The sequence below is a fragment of the Delphinus delphis genome, chromosome 21, assembly GCF_949987515.2.
Source record: "Delphinus delphis chromosome 21, mDelDel1.2, whole genome shotgun sequence".
In the NCBI taxonomy this organism is placed as follows: domain Eukaryota; kingdom Metazoa; phylum Chordata; class Mammalia; order Artiodactyla; family Delphinidae; genus Delphinus; species Delphinus delphis.
In genome coordinates, this window is record NC_082703.1 from 21827680 (window position 1) to 21853730 (window position 26051).

Sequence of the window (26051 nt, forward strand, 5' to 3'; positions counted from 1 at the left end):
AAGTAAAAATCGCTGCGGAATGAATCCAGCCTTATGGCAAGCTTCCGGACTCCTCTACTCTAAATCAATGACTAGACAGCAAGTCTGTCCCCGCCTTTAAATTTCATATTAATCTGCCTGTGATTTAAATCAGATGTGATGTTTACATTTGTTCTTTTTGAAATCATTTCTAAAGTTACAATGTTTCAAAGGAATTCTAAAAATTTTCAAGGAAAATCCTCATCTAACTGGACTCAACAGATTTTTTTCAATATTGGAAGTATATTTCCCAGCCACATACAGATCTAGCGAGAATCTTGATGTTAAGAATAATCGCCATACATCCGGAAAAAAAAAAAACATTCAAATGTATCTCTTCTAGGGAGCTGTCATTTAAGAAAGGAGATACTGTCTACATCCTCAGGAGAATTGATCAAAACTGGTATGAGGGAGAGCACCACGGGAGAGTGGGCATTTTCCCAATCTCATACGTGGAGGTAAGTCCCTTCCCCTTCCTCCTTACGTGGTTGCTGTTTCCAGGATTACCACAGGTCAAGCATAAGTAACTGTTCTCCTTCATAGAAACTCACACCTCCTGAAAAAGCACAGCCTGCCAGACCGCCTCCCCCTGCCCAGCCTGGAGAAATCGGAGAAGCTGTAGCCAAATACAATTTCAGCGCTGACACAAATGTGGAGCTATCGCTGAGAAAGGTAACCTGCTTTCTTCACTGGTGCATTTGAAAGGCTGTATATTTTCACAACTAAGTTAGGTCATCTTTTTCCTTAGACATTTTTGTGTCTCCCTCATTTTCCACAAAGAACTCCATCAGGCTGCCCTGAGTCACTGTTACCTGCCACTCCTATGTCCTTCCAGATGAGGTGCCTGTGGGATGCAAAGCTTCTCAGAGAGACTTTCCCTCTGTGGTTTAGCCTGGGAGGCTCCAAACTGTCTCCAAGGGGTGCCTCGGGCTAAATATCAGGAGCTGTACATGTGGAAACATCAAAAGAAAATAGCAGTTTAATACAGTTCAAAATCGTGTTCTTCTGCTGTGCCTTACTATTCAAAAATTATATCAAATTCAAAATTTAAACTGGGTCTTGTGGCATTGGCTTGATCCTGCAGCCAGCAGGAATAGTGACTGTAGAAAGTTCTATCATTGCAAAAGCCAGGGGGTTCATAAAAAATATTATTGGGCTTCCCTAGTGGCGCAGTGGTTGAGTCCGCCTGCCGATGCAGGGGACGCGGGTTCGTGCCCCGGTCCGGGAAGATCCCACATGCCGCGGAGCGGCTGGGCCCGTGAGCCATGGCCACTGAGCCTGCGCGTCCGGAGCCTGTGCTCCGCAACAGGAGAGGCCACAACAGTGAGAGGCCCGCGTACCGAAAAAAAAAAAATATATATATATATTATTGACCACTATGGCATGGCCACCCACCAATCAGAATGGATGCTGGTGCTACACCATCTTGATGCAGACCGGGTGGATGTCAGCCCTGGCCACAGCTATGCATAATCTAGGATGCTAGCTTTGCCCTGTCCTGTTAGCCTCACTCTTTGTTACAACTCAGAACATGTAGATAAAGAAGAAGAACATTGTGCTATCCAACTTCATCCCTTCCAGGGGTTGACTTCTAGAACCCATTTCAGATACACCATCACAGCAAGCTATAGTGCACTTTCTGAAGCTCTTCCTACATAAGGTCATTCCCTTGAATCTGTCAGTGATCAGATGACGGTACTGTCATCGACACATTGCAGGTTAAACTACTGTGCTTTTTGAAATAACTTACACATGTCATTTCCCACAGTACCAATATGAACATGTATAAGGCCAAATATCCTTAGGAAAGATTCGAATGTTGTGAATGGATGATTAAACCGCATATATGTTGATAAGCCATAATTTGGGAGTAAGCTCTGAGGCTTTAGTTGCATTCTCATAACGAAAACAAAACACTGGAAGTATAAGGCTTTCCCAGATGGAAAACTATTGTTTATTAGAAAACACTGACAATTATAATTTTTATGTTATCACATCTCTATTTCTAATGCATTTTCCTAATATTCATTACAGGGAGATAGAATTATTCTTCTTAAAAGAGTTGATCAAAACTGGTATGAAGGTAAAATTCCAGGAACCAACAGACAAGGCATCTTCCCTGTTTCCTATGTAGAAGTCATCAAGAAGAATACAACCAAAGGTGCTGAGGATTACCCTGACCCTCCAATACCCCACAGCTATTCTAGTGATAGAATCCACAGCTTAAGTTCAAATAAGGTAAGAAAACATTCTAGCATATTAAGTATAATATTTGGGAGCTCAGAGTAACATACTCGGTACATGATTTTAGGACATTAGATTACAACATCATATCTATGGCAAAGCAAAAGATTGACATGTTATGTTTCTAAGTGCCAGGTCAAATCAATATAATTTAATTTTTCCTATGGGTGCTGGCATAAAGGTTTAAGCTACATAAAGGGAAACTACATAAAGAATCTACTATCTTAAGAGAAGCATTTTCTTTTAAAGGGCTAAGGCTAGGCATTTTATTTATTCTACTTTTCTTTGAAGACTGGGTTGCTGAGCAATTACTCTCAATCCTTTATCATTGGATAATGGAACAGTCTGGTACTTTCCAATTTTGTTTGATTGGTTATAAAATTTTCCAGAATCTTCTTTAGTACATTTACTTCACTAGCAGAGCTCAGCATTTAGAGCAACATCCTTCCTTCAGTAGTTCCTACTGCTAGTAAGAAAAGAATCTTCATCCATATCTTTGTCTTATCCACCATTCAGTCATCTTAAAAGAACTACCAGATAAATTTCAAAGCGACTGTACTTTCAAATAAAAGTTTATAAGAAAGAATAAGTGTGTATCTACAAAGGCTTATTTAAAATATAAGAAATTCTTACATGATGTCATAATATTGGCAATGTAATATTTTAGATCACAATGTTTTAATCTTTGCTGAGAATATGATTTAAACGTATTTTCAGTTTCCTAAGTTTTCTCTTAGAATACCAGATTTTACATTTTATAAATCGAGAAATGTACAAATTTCACTAATAACTAATTATTGTTTTATTCTCACTGCTGGGGAAAAATACGTTGAAAAGCTTACTTTCATAAATTTTGAAAAATATTTAATGGTTTTACCAACTGGTAATGTATACTATGATGTCACTGGCTAAGTGAAGGGAACTTCTCAGTAGTTTTGAACTGAATCATTTTCAGAAAAAGAACTGTAATGTACTTTTAAACCATGATACCCAAAATATACTAAACGTTAAATATCCTATTTTCTGACTGATATTTATAAATAGAGGAGGGAATTCATTGTGATTTATGAATCACTCTTGGACATACTCAAATCACATTTCTTGACATACTATCTTTATTTTAGGAGGGACTCAAATGTAAGTTGATGTTATTTCTGATATTTCTGCCTTTAATATAGTAGAATCCAATTCTAATGCTTTTGGAAGAAAAGATAATTATATGATGTTTGTATTATAGGTATATTTTTGTGATATAGGTATCTCGGGATACTTAATTTAACTTTCAGTAGAAGCAAGTCCACGGTAAGGCTAAGCACTTTGAACCCATTAACATGTATATTCGTGACTGTGGCGGTCATGGAGCTGGAGTAGTAGTAGCAGCAGGTAGTAATGGGATAGCAGTAGCCATGACGATAATGGAATTTAAAGACCTTTCCTCCTCAGCCACATAATGTTCCTAGCACTAAAGGTGTTATGTAGCCTTTAGTCTTGAATCTTCTGTAAGGATGCTCACAAATGTTTTGTGACATTTAATCTCATTTATCCCACCCCATGGTGACACGGCATCACATTTCTGTTTTTAAAAACTCTAAATAAATTCTATTAAAGCCCCATTCCTATCATAGGACAGAAGTCAAAAGTTAAGTGGAGAGTGCACTGTGCACTGATCCATACTAAGGCCCAAGGACCAAGAGTACTGAGTGCACCAGTGACGTGTCAGCCTAAACAGTCAACCAGCAAGTGCAGTCTTTCTTGAAGATTTTTTCTTTCCAAACCCAAATCATCGACCTGGAAAGAACCAAAGTAAAATGTCTTCCACCAGCCTCTCTCAAGGCCTTCATATGTGTAGCATATAGCATTCTTCCTAGTCCAAAAACAATACATAAATGTATTAGAATGTTTCTAGGCAACACTTCTAGAACAACTTTTAATGAATTTACATAAAAAATTCTGTTTTGTTCAATGTATCCAAAATATAGTGATAATATTGATATACAGAAGTATTTTTTTACTTCAGGAGATTAAGCTTCATAAATTAGACCTCCACTAGATTATATAAAATGTCCAGCTTTTGAAAAAAAGAATGGAAGTCCTAGCAGAAGTTTATTCCTGTTCGCATCATATGCTCCTTTTCTATGTCAACAGTTACTTTGGATTTTTTAAAACTTTGAAATAGCAGTTATGTAAGTTCAGTCTCGTTTTGATCATGGGTTTCTGTTCTTAAAAAATATCTCTCAGAACTTATTCGTTTAGAAATGTGTTAACATATAATGATGTAAAAATATTTTATGCCATATGTTATAATCACCTCACAAACCCAAGTGAGAAAATGATGAAGGTTCAAAAGATTTGGCACAGGAAGAAAGAACACTAAACAGATTCTGGGAATAAAAAAGGCTTCATTATTGGTTTTCATTCTACATTAACATTATTTCAGAGTCATTTACATTTAATCAATATCTGGAAACCTGCTTTGAAAGAAGTAGTCTAGTAAATTAAATCTCTAAAGATTTTGCTGTCTGTTCTTATAATCTCTATGACAGCTTTATCGTGTCATTTGACATTTAATAGACCTTTTCCAAATACTAGTATAAAGTATTCAGATAAATCCTTAATTAACATACTAATTATTTTATGTATTTAAATTCAAAAACTATAAGCAAATATAGACCATAGCATAAAATATTTTTTATATTCACCATCATACCTTTCTGCATTTCTCTGTCTCTGTGTTTTAATGCATTATTATTATTTTCATGTTTTTTTAACTTCATATATCCTGCTCGTTTCTAAGTTGGCTTCCAGCGAACCAGTCCCCCCTCCCTTGCACAAAGCTTCATGTGGCCCAGATAAAGGAGCTCTCCAGGGAATCACCCCGGGGTGGCTGTCCCTGACAGCCAAGTGTCCACTGGTAAAGCCTTTGGCCCCAACACTACCTCCTTTTCTGGACAACTTCTTGGACGAATTAGAGAAGCTTGGTGCTTTAGTTTTACCTGCTGACCAAGCCAAACCAAATACCCCAGAGGAGACCACCCTTGAAATTAAGGAGGACCCCTCTGTTGTCCTCCCATTGCCGCCAGCGTCTGCACCTGCCAAGCCACCCTCCTCGCTGCTACCTCTCCCCCGCCTGGGTGCGACCTCAGCTGCAGCCCAGCCCCCTGGGGCAGCGCCACTTCAGGATTCCAGAAAGACACCTCAAAACCATTTTGCAGATCTGACAATGAGGAAGGGTTCTGCAGGCCCTGAAAAAGTACCTGAGGTCCTAGGTGATAAGTTCGTGACCTCTGCACACGCTAGTGTGGGTCCCTTGCCCCAAACCCTCCCCGTCATTGGAGAAGAAGATGAGGAAATCTATGAGGGGGTCTTGGCAGGTATCCGAAGAGGGCCAGAATCTCAAGAACCAGATGCCTTGTGGTGTGGCCACGATGGCACAGAGGTGACACCACTCCTGCACATAGAGGAGGAAGAAGAGAGGGAAGCTGACCGCTTAAAATTTCCAATAGCAATGCCCACAGACCCTAGGAGTCCTAAGGAAGACAGCGATGCAGCAAAACCCAGTGAAGAGGTACTCTAATTTTGCCTAATTCCTGAAGAACTAACCAGTCTTACTACGGTTAGCTAGTACAGTTAACCATATTAATAAACATCAATTTTGACACTGTCTTGGAAGGTTTCGATGCAAGAAACACAGCACTATATGAGGTAGGGATGGAGGGATGGATAGAAACACACCAAATTTTAACAAGATGATGTAAATATGTGATATTATTCCATTATTTATTTATTACTATAAATCCATATTTAAAGATTTTTGTAATTTAAAGTCTTTCTAATTTTAATATTCATAATAATAGCTAATAGTTGAGCTCTTACTGAGTGTCAGGCAGCTTTCTAAGAATGCTACATCTTTACTTTTCAAAGCTCAGTGGGGTGGGTTATATTATTACTCCCACTTTCGGGATGAGGAAATTGCTACACGGAGAGATTAGTTCACCTCCAGGGTGAGAAAACTATACACCATATCTTTGTAGCAGTAGCAGTTTGAAAAAGAAGGGAAGAAAGAAAGAGAAAGAGAAAGAAAAGAAAACAAAAAAGAAAAATATACTGCAGTTCCCTTTCCACTCTTTCTGAAGAGGTAACTGCTTTAAGTTGGTGACGACCTAAGAGTTGAGTCCTACATATTCACCTTACAAACAAGGAACCCTGGGCAATAATTTTAATCAGTTAAGAGGGAAATGCTCTAAATCTTTAGCTTGTAAGCTTCTCTCTTTCAAAAAAGACAAAAAAAAACTTGATGTCTCAAATATTTAATCTGTGAATTAAAAAGCAAATATGATTACTGGCAAATATTGAAATTATGGAACAAAATTCATGATTCATATTATGCCACTAAGCAAGTCACTTTCCCCCCTGGCTCCTCTATTTAGAAATCTTTAAAAATGAAAATCAGTTTTAAAACCCCATAATTTCCAATTAAGATCTTACCAATAACAAATGTAGAGGCATTTGGTCTATATGGGGTATTCTTGGGATTAAATCATGGTGAGTGCCCATTAGGCCACCGGACACCCACAAAACCCTGAGTCTTGGCCGTCCCCTAACCAGGTGAGAAAATGTCATCTGGACAAAGAAGGGAGCCATGTCTGCATTCGTATAAAATAAACACACTGCTTAGTAATAGAGATCATTCATTCATTGCAGTAAGTCAAACAGATTTCTAAGTCAATTACTTAAATAACTAATTTCCCCTTCAATTTAATCAAGTTTAAGATGTGGTTAGACATGTGGCTTGGTTCCCAGGAACTGCTACTGCCGGCTGCAGGCAGCACCCACAGCGTGGTGCTCAGGGGCTGAGTTTCACAGCCAGTTCCCACCATGCACGCACACGCACAGACAGAGGTGGTAACTTCCCTAGCTTTGCAGCAAACTGACTATAAACTGTGATCTACTTCACAAGCAAGTTACAAAGAGTCATTGCAGGGTTTTACGCTTTCTTCCTCAGTGTTTAGAAGGACCCATCCCACAAATTACGTTATACAACTGTAGATTATGGGGGTTCTTATCTCCAGCCGCTCATATCAGAAAAAAGTGAAACTAATCATACCCACTGGGAATTTTGAATCAAATGCAGAATAAAAAGTTAGTGCTTTCAAAGCAAGAATTTGTCATAAATGTCACACGCCCCAGGGTATTTGGTAACTTTAAAATTATTTAGGTGTGGGGGGTATTCTCTAAAAAGCATGTGACCTCATGCTGGACACAAGCATAATTGCACCTTGTCTTTCCTCAATATTTAAGCCATCTTCACTTTCTTCGGGAGATAGAACATCTACATCCTTTCCCAGCTGTCTGCTTTCCTCCCTTCCCTCTCATTCCTCCTTGGCCACTGCCTCTGACCTGGTCCCCACACTTTCTCAGCCTACCCAGCCCTACTCATCTCCGCTCCTCCCTAAATACTCTTATCAACAGGAGATAAGCTCACCAAAATTAAAGGTAACTGCATCTTGAGTGTGGTTTATTGCATGTCTTTCAATGAACTTAATTAATTAGATGTGCGTCTTTAGGTTGGTGCCATCTCACAAGATCTAAAAAGCCATTCGATATTGGTTGCTAACTTTTAACATCATTAGCATGGCCTCTGTCCAAAAATTTGAAAGATATATTTGCATAGCAGCTAGACTTAGATTGAGGAGAAGAACAAACTAAACTTCATACAAGAATAAAAAGCGATTATTAGATTTTTTTTTTTTAAGTTGAGGGTCAGCAGGAGAACCATCCCATTCAAAGGGGTCAGCTTTGTGCCTGTCACCCTCTGTCACTTCTTAGTGGGCTCATTGCCTCCCAAGTTCCCCAACCAATCAGCAGGTTCAGCAGAGCCTAAGGGCTGGATGATCTTTGGCACTGTCTTGAGCGTTGTTCTTCCACAAAATTGAAGTAAATTAATGAGGATGTGGAAAGGAGGCTTCTTTTGTAGCAGTTAACAAAGCATCCATCTCTGAGACTTGTTGGCTGGCTGGCAGCTCTGCTGGTATTTAACTCCCTCTTAGGATACCATGATAAAAGATTTTTAACAAAGTTAATGACTGGCCTTGGAAAGAGATGCAGTGACAACCACAGTATGAAATTAATCCATCTCAGAAAAGTTTTACTTCTATGTCCAGAATGATCCTGAAACCTTTTCCTTTAGACAAAAGGACTTCAAATAATGACTCAACCTCACACTCAATCTTCTCCACCTGAAATGAGAGCCTCTGCACATAAGTCAAAAAACAATACAAAACGAAGGCTCTGGTAGAGTCATGTTTTTGAACTAGGAAGCACCAACACCTGAGAAATGCCATTTATGCAATCTTCCAAACCCCCATCACCAAATCTATTCACCAAAATAGTCCATCTACGTGAATTTTATCTTACGTAGAAAAGGAATCTTTGAAAAAAATGTAGTATATTTTAAAGACATATTGCTCTTTGCCCTTTGAGATTTTTATCTTAGCTGGCAGGAAATAATTAGGAAATTTTTTAAATAATAATAATTCTTTAGAAAATGTCTGAGTCTAAGAATTTGCCTTTTTTTCCCTCTCTGTGGTTCTCTTTTAAGGCCAAAATATTTATTCCTTGCCTTTCCCTAACTTGTTCTTCAGCCTTTAAGCTCAGTCAATAAGTGGGCAAGTAACTTGAGAATCGGCCTTCTCAAATGTAGAGAGATGGAACACACCACTGTAGTGTCAAGGACAAAACCAGAACTTCAACAGGTTGATTCTCCTGCAAGAACCAAGCTCATCTCATACATTCTGTATGTTTCAGTTGTTCCCAGAATGGTATGAGAGAATGGAGATATTCACAGTAACCATGTTTTAAAAGAATACTTTCATAACCACATCAAATAACCAACTCCAGAAAAATGAAGTTTTTTCTCTTTTTTATCTCATATTTGAGAGCAAATGTTCATTTTAATCCCCCACTTTTTCTGAAAACCTTATAAATCTATTTTTTACTCATAGAAAGAATATAAGTTCACTGAAGTTATGCTTGTAAGTATACATACAAATTGCATCAACTACAAATTTTAGGCCATTATTATAGTTTAATCCACATCTGACACAGTAACAAATTGATGTGAATCCTTCAAGAAGGCTTCCTATTTCTCTCATTTCAAGAATGTTAGAAATTTTGCTCATTACAAAGAAGGAAAGTAACCTAGCACTAAAAGCAAAGAGAAAATAAAATTTTAATAATGCTTTAATAGGCATAGTATAGTATGCATGAAATCATTACAACAATGTTATCAACCCCTATCAGCCATTGTTTTACTTAACTCATGTTAATTTAACGCAATTTTGTTCTTTTAAAGTATTTTCTGAGATAATGTAAGTCTGTCATATGCAATCCAAAATCTTCCATGGAAGTAAAAGTTACCACGACTTTATAGATGATGGAAGACTGAAATGTACATATAAATTATGAGTTTGATATATAAATCAGAATCCAATATTTTCTCTAGTCTTTGAGCATCTTTTAAATATTGGTTTTTCATAATACAAATTATTATAATCCTCAGCTTTGCTGTAAGCTGAGCTTCCAGTTCCATCTAAGAATATTCTGTAAAAGAGTCTTGCAGCAATGTGGACTCAAGCTGCAGTGGAAGCGCTTTGTGAACAGAGAGAAAGACTCTTTCTTGGGTTTCTTCCAAGGAACTCAGTTATTATGGTCCCAGAAGGAAGTCTCCTCATCCTAAAGCCATCCCACTGGAAGGTAATCCCCTTGAGCACAGTTTCCAACATGAAATTAAGCCCTGATTGTTCCTAATATGTTCAAATGATCTTTCCAGTTGTTTATCCACGTCATTCCAACAGCTACTTTTTTTTCTCTATGAGTCTTGATGTTTATAGAACCCTTGTATTAGTCAAGATTGGGGCAGCTGCAGTGCCAGAAGACTCAAAATAATTAGAGCTTAAACAAGGTAGAAATATATATTTCTTATGCATAAATGTAGGGTATCCAGGGTTGGTAGGTGGCTATACAGTCATCAGGGATCCCAGGAGATTCCATTTTATTTTGGCACATCACCATGCTCAATGAAAAGCTTCCACTGCATGGTCCAAAGTGGCTGCAGCAGCTCCAGCAGTCCCTTTCTCATTCCAGCCAGCAGGAAGGAAAAAAGGGGAGGGAAGCTTATGTCTTCTTCCTTGAAGGGCATTTTCCAGAAACCGCACATATCCCATCTGTCAGAACTTACCACATAAGTACATCTAGATACAAGGAAGTTTGGAAAATAGACCTTATTAAGAATGGCCGTGTGCCTACCTAACATTTGGGATTCTGTTACTGGGATGACAAAGAAGAGAATGGATATTGGAGAATATGAAGCATTCTCTGCCACAAGCCTTAAAGAAAAATGCCTGATGCATTTCATCCCCAGAGACTGAAGATATGAGGTCAATCATTACTAATTATTATGAACTTTTTCCTAAATGAGAGTTGAGAAAAGCACATGCTTTTATTTAAAAGTCCATTAGTCCTGCTAAAGTTCCCATAAGCCAAATCAAATACCAGACAGTACATTGCTAGGTCTTGTCCATGAATGGACAGAAAATAAAACATACACACAAGAAAGGTTAGTTTACTCACTGTCATATTAAAAGTCTTACTTTGAAAGAACACCAAAATAGTCACAAGGTGCTTGGAGTTAGAACAATATTCTGTATTTAATTAAACAGTATTTCACAATTTCCCCCAGAAAAACCTTTTTTTTTTTTGGCCATGCTGCAAGGCTTGTGGGATCTTAGTTCCCCAACCAGGGTCTGAACTTGGGCCCTCGGCAGTGAAAGTGCAGAGTCCTAACCACTGGACCCCCAGGGAATTCCCCATATTTTCTTTGTATGTGTTTTATTAGAAAATTTACCTGTGACAAATGATTGACACTGTCTATGAAATTTGATGGATATGAAGCAAGATTTCCCTGGCTCTTACCTTGCATCTATTCAAATAAACACAAAGAAAACAGGTCAGATCTGAGAGTATCTTGAAACCAATTGTTAAGCATTCTATTAAAGACATAAATTTTCTTGTAAGTGTTCTTAGCCATCTACACTGCATTCAAACATCTTCCCTATACCAACTTCCCTCTATAAATCTCTCTCTGCTCTGCCTGTGAGTTCCCTAGTAAAGTAGCGACTGATGCCTGTGCTGTGAAAACTCTGGGCCGCCAGAAGAGCTGTCTTAACCCTTCCTGCTCTGCTCTCATTCGGGAGTTTGGCATGCTGTGTGTGCATGGAAAAAAAAAAAAAACAGGAAAGCTCCTCTGAAGGCTGGGTAATGAAGATGAGAACTAATTAACTTCTTACGGCTTTTCCAGGCTGATTTAAAAAGCGATCTACTTGTCTTGGGTAAGCCTCCGCGTAGCCCAGTGATGTCCTGGAGATCCTGCAGTTCACCAGTCAGAGGGCTCAGCGGTTCCCACAGGGTAGGATCAGACGCCCCACCTTGAGCCAGGCACTCTGGCCACCCCTCCGCCGTCAGTGGGCTGGCTCTTCCTTAGTTGTCATTGCTGTGCTTTGCCAATGAAGTAGGGCTGGAGGTACCCTTGAAAGGAAATGACCTTTCTGATGATGATGAGCAGCTATGAAGTCAGATCAACACGAAAATCCTATCCTGAGTCTCTGGGCAATGAGCTTCTCCTTTATGTGTGTGCGTAAGCTTTCCAAAAGCGACAAAGACATGCCCCAATTCTCCTCTGTACAAATAAGGGTGTGGTATATGTTGTCTTCCACATCCATCTCGTGTAAATCACTGCTTTCCCATCACTAGTTCTAGTGCAAAGAATAAAGCTGCTGCCAATCATATACTGAACTCACACCCTTCCAGGGATGCTTGCTTCTGTGTCGTTCAGTTTATGTGGATTTCTTTTAACCCATGGCCCTTGTTGTAAAATATCTTGTTGCTCTGCTGACATGTGCCGCATTTACTCCATGACCCTTTCAAGCCAACTCTGCTTCTCTGGACTCCAGGGGCTCCCAGTCTCTTGACAGCTCTGATTGAACTTAAAGGTCAGATTACTTTCCCTTTGACTACTTAGTTCTATGGCATCGACAGCCCTGGAAAATGAATGGATTCTAATTGGTACCATTAATACTGAGGACGGCAGCCGAGGAGTTTGAGAATTTTCATCTCTGCCTGAATCGGTCCTTTCCCATTTCTATTTTGATGGCCGCTGGTTTAATCTTACATGCTCCATTACATGATTATGGTTCTGCAAGCTTTTAAGGACTTGATGACAGATTTCCTTTTCCGTTTTTAAGAAATGTAGATACTTCTCTGTATTTAGGCCATTTTTGTGCTTTTTGCCTTGCCTAATAAGACCTGATTTTGTTTCTGAGGCAGAGATTTGTGTTGCCATAGAGAATGAGGAATGTTGATTGGGAGAGATTCTCACAGAAGGGCTTTCCAGAGCCAAAAAAGAAAACTTTTCCAAAATTAATATGGCCCATCCATAAATTCCCATGGGTCAATGAGATGGTATGCTTTAGGTCACCATAAGTTTTTTTCTTTGTCAGATTTTTACATTATGTACTTATATGTTCTATTATATGTGTTTGTGTGGAACACAAATATTCTATATTCTCTAGATTTAGGCAAAGTTGTGTTTCCACAATTTAAAAAATAATTTAAAGATTTAAAATAATTGTATAAGGTAAGAAAGAAAAATACGCCTAGAAACATAAACATGGTATTGTTTGTTATTAAGAGAATTTCATCTAATTCTGGTTGGCAAGTACCACACCTAACATTTTCTGGGAAAAAAAAATAAGAACTCTAGAACTGCTAATAGCTCTTTCAAAGATTTTCCCACATTAGTATTTAAAGTAATGGTCAATCCTTACCTAAGAATTACCTAGTACTAGATATAGCTAATCCTCCAGATGCCTCTGCAGAAGCACAGGTAAGAAGGTAGGTTTAGGATAGACTGTGCCTTACTATCTCAGCTAGAAAAGTATATATTTTACTGATACCTAAGGTTCTAGGATATTTCAAACCAACTTTCTTATGAGCAGTGGCTTGTGATTGGTTCTGGCTTTGAAAATTAGCATGTGTTTAAAACCTGTCTCATTTGTATCTGCTTTTCACAACACTAAAAAACAGCTACACTAAAAGAGAAAAAAAAGATTGTTGCATTGCCAAGGAAAAAGCTAAATATTTAGGATTCTATAAAAACAGCATGTTTCATTGGGTTTTCTAATTTTTATTGTGCTCTTAAGACTCATTAAGGAAATATAAATATGGCATAATTCTCGCTTAAAATTTCCAGCACAGTGACTGCAATCTGTTAACTTCAAAATCATCTTTTTAAACTCACAGCTCATATGAGCTTCTTGAATGTCACTCATGTATCTTCTATATTTATCACAAAACCGCTAAGAAGTTATGAGTAATAGAAATGCCTGAGCAGATAGTGAAAATACAAATGAACACAGACCAAAAATACTGGTGGCTAAAGACTGATCCTTTCTCAAGAATTTAAAATGTGGGATAGGAAGAACATGGTCAGAAAAACAGATGAATATCTATTCCACATCGCTCTGTGGTCTTTAAAATATCCTTTCAAAATGAATCCAGGCTGAAGCAACTTGGTGAGAGCTGTCCAAAGGCAAAATAACTTTTAACATGTTGCTGCCATTACTCACCATTAGGTGGCAAAAGAGTGCAGATACCTCACAGGTCTTTGCCCCAGGGTTTGTGCCCAGTTATAAGGAAGGGGAAAGGCAAAAGACAACCTTCTACGACAATTTGTTTGGGTATCCATACAGAACATAACACTTGCCTAAAGGAAAAAAATTAAGGTGTTGATTTTAAAAAGCCTGCGCTATCTATTCCATCATAGTGAGCTTTTATGCAATAAAGAGTGAGAGTCAGAATTGTAGTTCTGTTCCTTCTTCTTGCTTATTTGTGATATTAAGAAATTATCTTTGGGTTTTGGTTTACTGATCTGAAAAATGAAGTTTAATTATTGTTTTAAAATTAATTGTTTTTACATGACTGAGACACTTGGGAATTAACCAAAACCAGTTGTCATAGCTCTCTGACAACTGAATGAGTATCAGAGGAAATATATCTGTGGAAACGTGGATTCCTTTATGGATTCCCTGAGGGGGACAAGATCTAAACCATCAACTTGTCCACCTCCTTGATTTTAGAGATAAGGAAGCTGAGGTGCATATCCAAGGTCATATAGTTAGTCATCGCCAACACTGGAAAGACACAAACATGCCCTCATAAGTATCTGTGCTGCTTATTCCTCTATTGACCAAAGACTATTTTTTAATATAAATTTATTTATCTAATTAATTAATTTATTTTTGGCTGCGTTGGGTCTTCGTTGCTGCGCACGGGCTTTCTCTAGTTGCGGCAAGTGGGGGCTACTCTTCCTTGCGGTGCACAGGCTTCTCATTGCAGTGGCTTCTCTTGTTGCGGAGCATGGGCTCTAGGCGCGCGGGCTTCAGTAGTTGTGGCGCGTGGGCTCAGTAGTTGTGGCTCGCATGCTCTAGAGCGCAGGCTCAGTAGTTGTGGCACACGGGCTTAGTTGCTCCGCAGCATGTGGGATCTTCCCGGACCAGGGATCAAACCCGTGTCCTCTGCATTGGCAGGTGGATTCTTAACCACTGCACCATTAGGGAAGTCCCAAAAGACTTTTAAAATAAATTATTTCAGTTGCTGTAACTGGTCATCTTTCCTTAAAACTGCCTCCTAGCTATCCATATTCACATGGAGATGATTCCTATCAAAAGTAACCTCAGAAAAGTTCTAAAAGTCACCATTATAATAGATACACAACTTCTCTGCTAATAAAAGCTGTGATAAATCCTAGCCTCAGTATGTGAACAGTATAGAAAACCAGTGATTCAGAAAAAACAAAACAGTGGGGGTAGATCCTTTTAAAGGATATGAAGGAAGTATTGAGAAAGATGAGTAAAAACAAGGATGTTACTGGCTGACACACCCAGGAACACAAGTTCTTAAGACTTAGAGGCCTGTAGAATTAACGAAGCCACATACTTTTGGCAATAGCCCAATTTTCATAATTGCCACAGAGATGGTTCATTGAAATGATTTATGAGATGAGTTGAATTAAAGGAATTAAACCAGGGGAATTGTAATCACAATAACGGAAAGGTGCTATACGGATTTTATAAGTAGATTGTTTTACGTTAATGAACAGTTTAATCCTGAAAGTTGCATTCACATTTTAACGTAAGGGAGCAATGAAATTAGACCAGCCAGTTTTACCAAGCACTGGATGCCGTGATATCAAAGTGAAACTTCTACTCAACTCAAAAATATTAGAATGGCTTAAATATGTGGAAATAGGCATGCCATTTTTAGAGCACAATGAAATATATTTTACAAAAGATTTTCTCTTAAGACAAGAACAAATAATATTTCCTTATTTATAACTTTGTTGTGCACTGTAAACTGCTCTATGATTGTTTTTGTGAGAGAACCATTGCTATCTTTGTATGTGATTCAAAACATGGCATTTTCGATTTTTTTAATTGCGTTTTTAAATATAGTGTGTTTGAGTAACTAACACCAGCATTTTTAATATCGTGTGGCTTCAATGCATAATCTTTGGCCCGAAATTTTACTCCTGGAAATGTGTCCTAAGAGATAGTTCAAAACAAGAAAATAGTTCTTTGTATAAAAATTGTATGGTATTGTTATTTATGATAGTGAAAAGGGCGAGATCAATCTGAACTTCAAAAACAAAAGAGAGAGAGAAATGGTTAAGACAACCAAAAAAGGTATAGACAGATATGTAAGGGAATAATATTCTGCAGTGATTTAAAATGAAAAGGAAGACTGAGAAAAGGAGACTGGAAATAATTACAAAATATTAATAGCAATTGATATATACAAATATTATTTCTGCATAAAACATATATATAAGATATATATGACATACATCATATATATATGACTGGATGAGAACCTGTAGAAAGGTAATAGGATATAGGCTTATGAATGACTTATTTTACCTCTTCATACATTTAAACTGATTTCAATAATATGTTGAATTAAATGACCTTAAAAATGGCTGGAAAATGGTTTAGTCTTAATCATTCTTAAAATAGTATATGTTATAATTCTAATAATAGATACATTGTTAGTTATTTTATGTTGATTTATAGGGTAAGTATTATACTCTTAAGTCATACATGTGTCTGATAATTTTTATCCACTCTTTAATCTTATGCTTATATATTCCATGCACAGACTGTTGAGTGAAATTTCTAAGAATACTGTTCGTAAACATTTCCAATTACTATTAACTGAAAGCTTAAAGTTTTAGTAGTAAGCACCTAGTCTACTATGCTAGATAGACAGCTTGGATGGGAAGGGAGTAGATAAAGAACGCAGGAAGGGAGCAGATTGTAGACTCGAAGACTCAGAGGAGCCCCAGAGTCCCCCTCCGTTCTTGGACCAATGGGGTTTCTATGGACAGTCTGCAGGGGGAATTCCCAGCCTCTCAGTAATCCATTCCTAACTCCGGGATCCAGGAATTAGCCCTGAGGTCTAAAGACATGGATCTAAAAATGAATGCAGTCATCAATAAAGAATCACTTACAATTGCCATGCAATTTGCCATGCAAACTCTGGTTTATCTCATTTTACCATGCAGCCATCATTTAGAAGAGAATGCTTTTGAAGTGTGTTATGAATGAACTGAAATTCTTTTTTTCCCCCCTTAAAAGGTAACATTTAGGTAGTCGGTATAAACATTTAGGTAGTCGGTATAATACATTGTGTTTACATATTCAAGAAATGTGTGAACTTTCATTCATTGCAATTTTTATGTGGATATATGGGACGCAAAGGCTTGTCATTTCCAATATTATAAGTATCTATTACAGATACTGGTCTTGATGCTTAGTTTAAAAAGAAAGGAAACTCTTTTGAGAGTTCAGTGCACTGGGAATTTCTACCAATATTTCTCTTCTAAGGTAAAATGTTACATGTTACCTGGATATTGTTTGTTACATGCTATTTCATACTCTCTGTTTTCTCTTTTTAAAAATGCATGTGTTTCCTCCACATTGAGAACAGAGAGTGTAACTTCAAATGTAGCATGACATGTCTGCCTCTTGACATGTTTATCTGTACTGTATGTGAAAATGTTGTCTGTGAAGGAAAAGTATATTAGAATGAATGTGGATACTTTGCTGTTAGACTAAATGTGGTTTATTCTTTGCTTGTTTGAGAAAACGCTGAAGAATAAGGTTGTATGAAGGTGTCCAGACTTCCCAGTCTAGTGATTTGGTGTCTATGTTCTTGCCATGTTCCTGGCCTTTGAAAAATCAATGGGACTAAACCCTGACTCTTCCTTAAAGCTTGAGCAGACAAGATTGCAGATATGTTCAAAACATTTGAACCTTGGTTATTTCAATTTAATTTAAAGCACCTTTCAAAATATTTTAATTATTAATCCAGCAGAAACCCTTTATTTGGTTTTTTCCCCTTCCTCTTGGTTTTTTACAACAGGAAATATTAAATGTCAAGAAAAGTGCCATGCCATTATCCAAATTATCTTTTAATTAGTACCAGTTTAAGCATTGATTACATTGAAAATCATTTCATTTCAGCCACAGCGTCCTGTGTTTACTCATGAAAACATTCAAGGTGGGGGGGAACCGTAAGTATTCTTCTTATCTTCTAAATTCGAGACTAACCTTGACCCACAAAATGGACAACTGATGTACCACAAGCGAGGATGGTACAACTTTGCAAATGAAAGAGATCAGAGTAACTAACATGAGATGACATCTCCCAGATTAAGAGAAATTGCAATAGTCTCCATCTTTCACAACAGAGAACAGAAGCTAATTTAAGAAAAAAAAATCCGTGATTTTGCAGAGAAGACTTTGATTTATGCACTAAGAAAAAACCCTTCCAATGCTGCAGTGATTCCTAAGATTCATGAATCTGTCTCCCGCTCTTTTCTACTCACCACGTAGATTCTAGTAACTACAGCCTTAAAGATACACTGAAAATGTTCTAACATTGTTTTTACACATATTTGAAGAGCAGGAGAATGTCAAAGTAGACCTACAGTGATACGTTAGTAGCGTAATTCCAAAGTTCCATTCTTTTGGAAATGGCAGTATTAAAACATGCACTGTCATTCAGTTACACGATGTTCACTACCCAGAGGACCAGGAAAATGCCTTTTCACACTTTCTTTCAAATCCCCTCTCCTTTCTAAGTCGAATCAATCTGAAGGTGTCACACATTGTCTTTTAGGGTCTCCTTCTGCCCCATTTTGCCCATGAGAGATATTCAGAGGTTATCCACTTCCTGTTGGCTGTTGCCTACTCTGAGTGCAGAGCTAGACACTGGGAAGGAACATTTACAGGACTAAACCATGTCAGGCTGACTTGAGCACACACAGCGTGCCTCCTGCCCACTGTCCAAGCTCTGCTCCCCCGGAGCAGAGCAAACCAGGGGGGCCTGGTGACCTCACTCCTCACAGACCTGGTGCTCAGCTAAAAGCATGCTCCTCGGAAACCATCTCTAACCTGAAACTGGCTCTCACGGAGTACAGCCAGAAAGGTTTTATTTGCTAAGGAAAAGACTATGAAAAAATAGCTTGGAGGTACAAATAATTCAAAATTTCATTTACTTGGAAAAATGTTAAATATAACTTGTAACTCAAAAGGTTTGTGTTTCCTTATTTACACAAATGATGAAGGGATCACATCACAAAAAGTAAATCCCAAGGCTGCTTAGGTTTACTGCATTATCAACACATTATATCAGCAGCTTTTAATGAATTTATGAATTAAGATGTAGGTGATGTCACACTGTTTCATGTCACAAAGTTAATGCTTCCTCGTGTTTATGAGCTCACAGGTGGAAAAAGGCATTTTCAGTGTCCTGCTTTGGACATAAAACATTCTTTATTAAATTTCTATTTGATCACAATGCCAATTAGATGGGTGTCACTTAATCTCTTTCATTTAAGAAATAGGTTTTGAGTGAAAATAGGAACATAATGTTATAATGTCACTGCAATTCAGAAGTATGGTAAAATATGTTATAGAAGAAGTTGCAAGTTATAGAGAGAGCTTCAAGTTTGGTTGAGCATTTCCTATTTAAAAGACAGATTTCTTTTTGAGGCATCCTAACCCCACCACCATCATTCATCTCACCAACACATCTTTCAAAACAGCATTTTTTTTTATTGTAATTCGACTGCATTTCCTGTCGTGCAATACTGATTTTGAAAGCCAGCAGAGGCAGGAGGATTTCCAGAAGGTTTGTTTATGTTTCCATGAAACTTCCAAATTTTTTTTTTTTTTTTGGTGGTCTAATTAAACCAGAATGGTAAGTAAACTCTGATAAGCATAGTGGCTTTCATCATATCAAAGTGAAGGAGTTCATGCCAATTTTTTTTTTTTTAATCTCTTGGGACCTTGAGATTCTTCAAGCAGCTGGGGTTTGTGGCCTTAAATAGGTCTGTCTCTGTAAGTGGCTGGAGATGTGCCTGGGTGAAGGCTGAAGCCTGAAAAGCTCAGAGAATCAGTGTTTCCCAAAGTGAGAGATGCAATGTATATCCATGGAATTAACAGCCCAGGAATGCCTATCTCCCTCAAATGTGAGATTGTAAAAGGAACTATGGTGAAATTAACTTTCCCCAGGGATAGACAAGAGATACCATTCCTTCACCTGAGCATCTTCAAATCAAACAGCAGAATAATTTGTTCCAACCAGGGTTGGCCCATGCAAACATCCAAATTAAGGAATGTCAGTATTCAAGACCTTCCTGTCTGTTTTCCACATGGCTCTGGGATTCAGGCTACCTTTCTTTGTCCTTCCCCACAATCAGAGAATCCTTTTTCCATAGAAGACCTCAGAAGCTCAAGTGGTTAAAAAGGTTTACTAGGAGGACAAAATATTAACAGGGGAAGAAATCTCTAACGTTGGAATTTCAGGCTTTGCTCTCAAGCCAGGGAAGATAATGTTTCTAGGAGAGGCTGATAGGCACCACATCTTATCAGCTCTTTCCCCAATACACCCTCCCCCAATCCAACTTTATCCAGACCCCCCAATGTGAAAAGTTCAAGGACAGGGAGAGAAGCCAATGCAGCCGAGGCCCCAGTGTATCACATGATGTTTGAGTTCAGGTGACATGATAGAATAGTTTTGTTCTACCAAAGTATGATTTTCTGACTGAATGAAGTAATCAAAATAAATCATTCTTGTTCCTGAGCAGTATCCAATATTATCAACCTTTTAAAGTTGGCTTGAAAAAATTCACAGTGCCCTGAAATGTGGTTCTTATTTTCTTACATTGGCAGAATTACATTAACTGTTATGAAGAACGGCAGAAACAAATTCACTAACTTTTAAAAAAAATCCCCCTCACATACTGATAATATTTTAGTGGTAATATGAAGTTTTCATGTTCACTGCATATCAAATGCTTCCTGACCCCGAGCTGCTAGAACTTGTGTCTTTCCAAAATGCCAGTCCATATGAATATGCATGCTATTTTATTACCAAAAATTCAATGTCTGAGTTTGCTACTGATCAATGTCAACAAAATATGTGTTCTCAAAGAATTCAGACAGAGAAAGTGGCAGCATTCTATCAGTAATTCTTTTTTATATGATTATTTTGAGAGTTTTTACATTGAACACAATTTCTCTGAGACCCATTTAAAAAGGAACGTATGTCCCTAACCTACTGTTTGAGATCACCACTTACACTGATTCAAACTATGAAACTAAACTGCTTTAAAGAATTCCTCCTGGTAAAAAAACAAAGAAAACAAAAACAAAGAACACTTCTCTGTTATAGTAATTCCCATACAGTGATTTAGAAGTTGTGTCTGAGACATTTTGTGCATCTCCATTTAGAATCTTTTGAAAATTCCACTTGCAAGCTGCAATTACTTGCTTCTGATTATGGCTAATTAAAACTGTAATTCCTTCTTGTTTTTATATAGCTGAATAATGCACATATCACTTCTTTTATATTCTGTACTATCATTTAATGTCCGAATGATAGCTATCCATGACTGGACAATTGAAATGCAGGTCCAATTTATAAATGTTTTAATCCAACTATGGATATTAGAATCTTCCATAAATTTTCCCCATTATGAGTTTTGAAATGCTATTAGAGTGGTCTAATTCCCATGAAAGCCTAACTACTTCTACTTACTTTACATGCTTACCAAAGACTTATACTACCTAATTAATATGTTAATAAGAATAGAAATGTTAAAAGTAAAATAAATATTATACTCTCTTCTGTAGTTTCACAGAGGCATAAAGATTTTGTTTAACGCGTCCATTTGTCCTGTTTAAGGTTTCAGGCTCTGTATAACTATACTCCTAGGAATGAAGACGAGCTGGAGCTCAGAGAAAGTGATGTCATTGACGTGATGGAAAAATGTGATGATGGATGGTTTGTGGGTATGTGTACATTGGCCATTTTGTAATTTGCTTATGTTTGCTCCCTTGCACGGTTGGATGCGATAGTCAAGCTTTCTTTGATTTCATAATGCCTTTGATCTTTCACACATCCATATGCACTATGTAATCTCAAGGCAATGACTTTTTTTTTTTGCGGTACGCAGGCCTCTCACTGTTGTGGCCTCTCCCGTTACGGAGCACAGGCTCCGGACGCGCAGGCTCAGCGGCCATGGCTCACGGGCCCAGCCGCTCCACGGCATGTGGGATCCTCCCGGACCGGGGCACGAACCCATGTCCCCTGAATCGGCAGGTGGACTCTCAACCACTGCGCCACCAGGGAAGCCCGGCAATTGCATTTTTAATATAGTTTAGTATTTACTGCTTCAGGTATACGTGATTTTCTGCTGGTTTTATTTCCAGTTCAACTGAGAGAAGAAAATTTCTTTAAATAGCACCAACCAGGAAAGACTGAGATCTAAGAACAAAAACAACGAAACTGCTCCCTAGATGCAAAATACCAATACCCTTGTTGAGTGGTAAATGTTAGTCGTCAGCAGTGAGGATCTAATTTGAGAAAACAAGATGAAATGAACAACTCACCCATGACTAGGTCTGCTGTAGGTGCCCTAAAACACCAGTGATTCACCTTCGCTTTAATGTGTGGTCCAAGTAGAAGTTCCATTCTCACCACTTAAAAAACAATCCCATTCTTACCGTCTTAAAAGAAAACTAGAGGGTTTCTGAGAAAAATTTTGTAGACAAGAGTATCATATACTAAGTCACAGAGGAAAGAGGTAAAGAGGAATCAGAGGCATAGGAGGATGGAGGAGACAAAAGATGAGGGAATAAGGGCTTTCTGTAGACAGGCCAACAGTGGGGAAATATAAGAGCAAAGGCCACATTAGCAGCCACAAGCCTCTGCCTCTGTTTATATTAATCCCCCATTTAGAAGAAGGTAAAATGGCTTACCTACACAGGGATAAAGAAAATCAGTCATCAAACCAGGACAGTAAATGCAAAAGGGAAGTGTAGAGACCCTGTTCGCTTTATGTGAGCTGGAAATCATAAGGAAGAATTTAGTGCACTAGCTCTTCCAAACAGTTTCAAAGAAATCACGTTATTCTAATCCAAAGGCGATCATAATGATGGCCGCTTATGCATTTGGTTTTACTCCTCATATTAGAAACATGCCCAGTGATAGAACCCCCGCCCACTAGTAGTGGTCTATCTTTCTTTTCTTTAGTGACTTGGTAAATAGTTCAAATTTTGTATATTTTATTAAGGACCCTGGCAGCGCTATTTGTAAATGAATGCTGTGGCGCTCAGCATGATCTTGTATGAGATAATAAAACTGGAGAGTGATGGCAGCCCCAGTAAAGCCTTCACGTTACACTGTGCTGAGGAGCTGTGACAGACGTCCTGCTCCCAGAACCAAGCCTTGCTGTGGTGCTTTTCCAGCCTACCTTATCACGTGGCCAGCCTTATCCTAACTGAGAAGATTGGATTTGAAAATGTCACTTCCCAGCTGCGTTTCCTATTCCACTCCTCACTCCTGTCTAGCAGCCTCGGTAATGGAGCCTCATCAGACTTGAGTATCATTGTACTTAAAAGCCCACCTCTGGGCTTCCCTGGTGGCGCAGTGGTTGAGAGTCCGCCTGCCGATGCAGGGGACACGGGTTCGTGCCCTGGTCCGGGAAGATCCCACATGCCGCGGAGGGGCCGGTCCAGTGAGCCATGGCCGCTGAGCCTGCGCGTCCGGAGCCTGTGCTCCGCAACGGGAGAGGCCACAGCAGTGAGAGGCCCGCGTATCGCAAAAAAAAACACAAAAGCCCACCTCCTCAGCAAGACTGTCTCTCCCCTCAGACTGAGAGGCTGAGCTTTCTGTTCAGCCCGGTGTGATGGAAGCACAGCATTTAAGCTCAAGAGGCAACAGAGGCATCAGGCAAAACAGATAAAACTGCTTACTTTGTCTTCCTATCCCTTCAAGTGAGTTTTCTCTCTTTTCCAAACCCTGAGGGCTTGCTCTCTTAGTGAGTTTTCAAGCCCACATAGATGAACTGACATTTAATGGCTGTTACCCCTCTTTCATGTATCACTTCTATTTTCAGGAACCTCAAGAAGAACCAAATTCTTTGGTACTTTTCCCGGGAACTATGTCAAGAGGCTGTGAATCACTCTCCCCATTATTTATGCTGCATTTCAGCACCACATCTGCATAACCTTGCCTGAAAGATCTCCACAGGCCTCCTGCTGTTATGCCTTCTGGTTTCCAATAGAAGTCACCCACCATCACCATCTCCATCTGCCACCAAACCACCAGCAATGGAACTGCCGCTGCGGTGGGGAGATTGGAGGATTTGCTTCGGTGTGAAAGTGCATATTCCTGCCGTCTGCTCTAAACTTTGAAAAGTCAATATGCGGCAGCAGAAAGAAAATCATTATACTTAATAACGGTTGAGTAGTTGAGGCAAAAAAGTAAGTGTCTCAAGGAGGCTCTCTTGTCCACTCTGAAAGATGTTCTCCCCTCAGGCAACCAGAAGCTTGTTTATTACTACTTGCTGGGGTTTGCATTTTCACCTTCTTAGCTTGGCAGTATATTTTCCTTTCACGAGTTTGCCTAGTGTCCTGGTTTACACGATATGACAACTGTACTTCAGCTATTGTTTGCCTGCACTTATATGTTGTAATATGCACAGTGATTACAGAATCTAAAGCGAGAGTAGGAAAGTTAATTCGAATGAGTGTGATTTTGTTGAATTGAATGTGAGTTTCAAATAGGAGTCTTCTGCAGGATTTTTTTTTTTTTTTGTACTTTTTAGAAGTGCAAACAATAAGTGAATAAGAGCCTTTGGTAATAATCAGGAGAATATAAGAGGTTTAGCTAGATTACAGAAAACGATTGTGTTGTAAAGTTGCATTGCTATTTTATATTAAAATGTAATAATCAGCATCATGAACAATGAGCTCTTAGTGTTTTATTTATCTGATAAAAGTTAAATGAAAGCAGTGTTAGTGAGAGGTGCAAAGAATCATTCTAACATAGACACTTGAAAGCATCTGTAAGCAATATTCATAGGTAAGATTTCACTGTGTGTACACATACACATTTGAGATTGTATGAGAACAGACAATCCATAAGATATGTTGTACATTTATGGAAATGTAAAGGAATCTCACATATTATTTTATAGAAATAGAGTACTTCAGAAGCATCACAAGTATTAAGGCTGGTTTTAGTAAGGATTATGATCAGTACAATTATTTTTACTATGATAATTATTTTTCTTCTCTGGAACTCAGAATCCTGGCTACATTTGAGGACAGGAATATGTTGAGCCTGATTTTCCTAGTGTGTGTAAAATATTTCCTCAGAATACATTAGGCACTTTTTAGAAGCAATGTTAAATCATTCAGGTTAAATTTTCTGCCCTGCAGTAGAAACCTTGAAGATGATATTGGGACCTGAAAGATTTAATGTGCTTAACAGTGCCTGAATTACACATACCCGAGAACTAGCTTTGTATTTCTTATGACTTTGCATAAGAACTATTCATATTTGGATCCTGAGCACCTTATAGACAAAACTTTTTATGGCATTTCTTCTGTGAACAGTGGTTGATCTTTTCACAATGCATGTAGACTCTAGAATTTTGTACATATGTTTGCTCATTTTTTGTATGGACTATTTAGTTGTTGAGAAAACAGGGGAATTTCCTAATTTGGTCTTTATCCTTCCTTTAAACTAAGCTAAAACACTTTCAACAGATTACCCTTTACATCTCCCACAAATCATCATTATGCCTTGACAGTGCAATTCTGTAAGACAGCACTTCTGCAAAAGTTTATGAACATAAAACATCTTAGCAGCCAAACTGAAATGTATATAACTACCGATTAGAGAGGAATTTCATTAGAAAGAAGGTAAAGAAACATCTTTGAGTAGCCTTGATTACTACCTTGATTACTGTCAAGTTCACAGCCAGCTTTATATTTTAAAGGCTTTGGGTTTGAAATTAGGTCAACTGCATGCAGCTTTGCTGATAAATGAATAATTACCTTTGATGCCATTTATGAGAAAAAATTCAGTATCTGTTGCCTGTCATATTTAAGAAAAATTAATGTTTCTATTCTCTGTATCTGATTTTAAAAGGAAAAATATTCATACCTAGCTTTTAGGTAATTGACTTTGAATTCTTACAAGCAAAGGTCATTGTGTTTTTCTTGAATAGACATCTAATAAATTTTGCTTGGAAGTATACTTCAGTTTTTCTTCTTGACATTTATCCTTACATGAATTGTGTATTTTATCCCAATCGG

The 26051-nt window shown here is 38.2% G+C and overlaps 2 protein-coding genes across 21 annotated transcripts in view; one reads left to right on the forward strand and one right to left on the reverse strand.

Annotated features, from left to right (window-relative positions):
* The window catches only part of LOC132417760 (sorbin and SH3 domain-containing protein 2), a 206858-nt gene extending 180866 nt beyond the window's left edge, over positions 1–25992 (forward strand). For all 18 annotated transcript variants that reach the window (XM_060001549.1, XM_060001552.1, XM_060001551.1 and 15 more), the window contains 6 exons: positions 362–476; positions 562–690; positions 2053–2256; positions 17898–17947; positions 21628–21734; positions 23843–25992. In XM_060001549.1, the coding sequence (XP_059857532.1) occupies positions 362–476; positions 562–690; positions 2053–2256; positions 17898–17947; positions 21628–21734; positions 23843–23904 (667 nt within the window). In that variant the 3' untranslated portion in view covers positions 23905–25992. The remainder of the gene's footprint in view (positions 1–361; positions 477–561; positions 691–2052; positions 2257–17897; positions 17948–21627; positions 21735–23842) is intronic.
* CFAP96 (cilia and flagella associated protein 96) overlaps positions 1–26051 on the reverse strand; it is a 157560-nt gene that overhangs the window by 9077 nt on the left and 122432 nt on the right. For 2 of the 3 annotated variants that reach the window (XR_011246329.1, XM_069540284.1), the window contains one exon: positions 697–962. Coding sequence is in view for 1 of the 3 variants with exons in the window: in XM_069540284.1 (XP_069396385.1) it covers positions 906–962 (57 nt within the window). In the remaining 2 variants the exon portion in view is untranslated. Of the gene's footprint in view, positions 1–696; positions 963–26051 lie in introns of those variants that run through there. The other variant, XR_011246328.1, reaches the window with a different exon arrangement.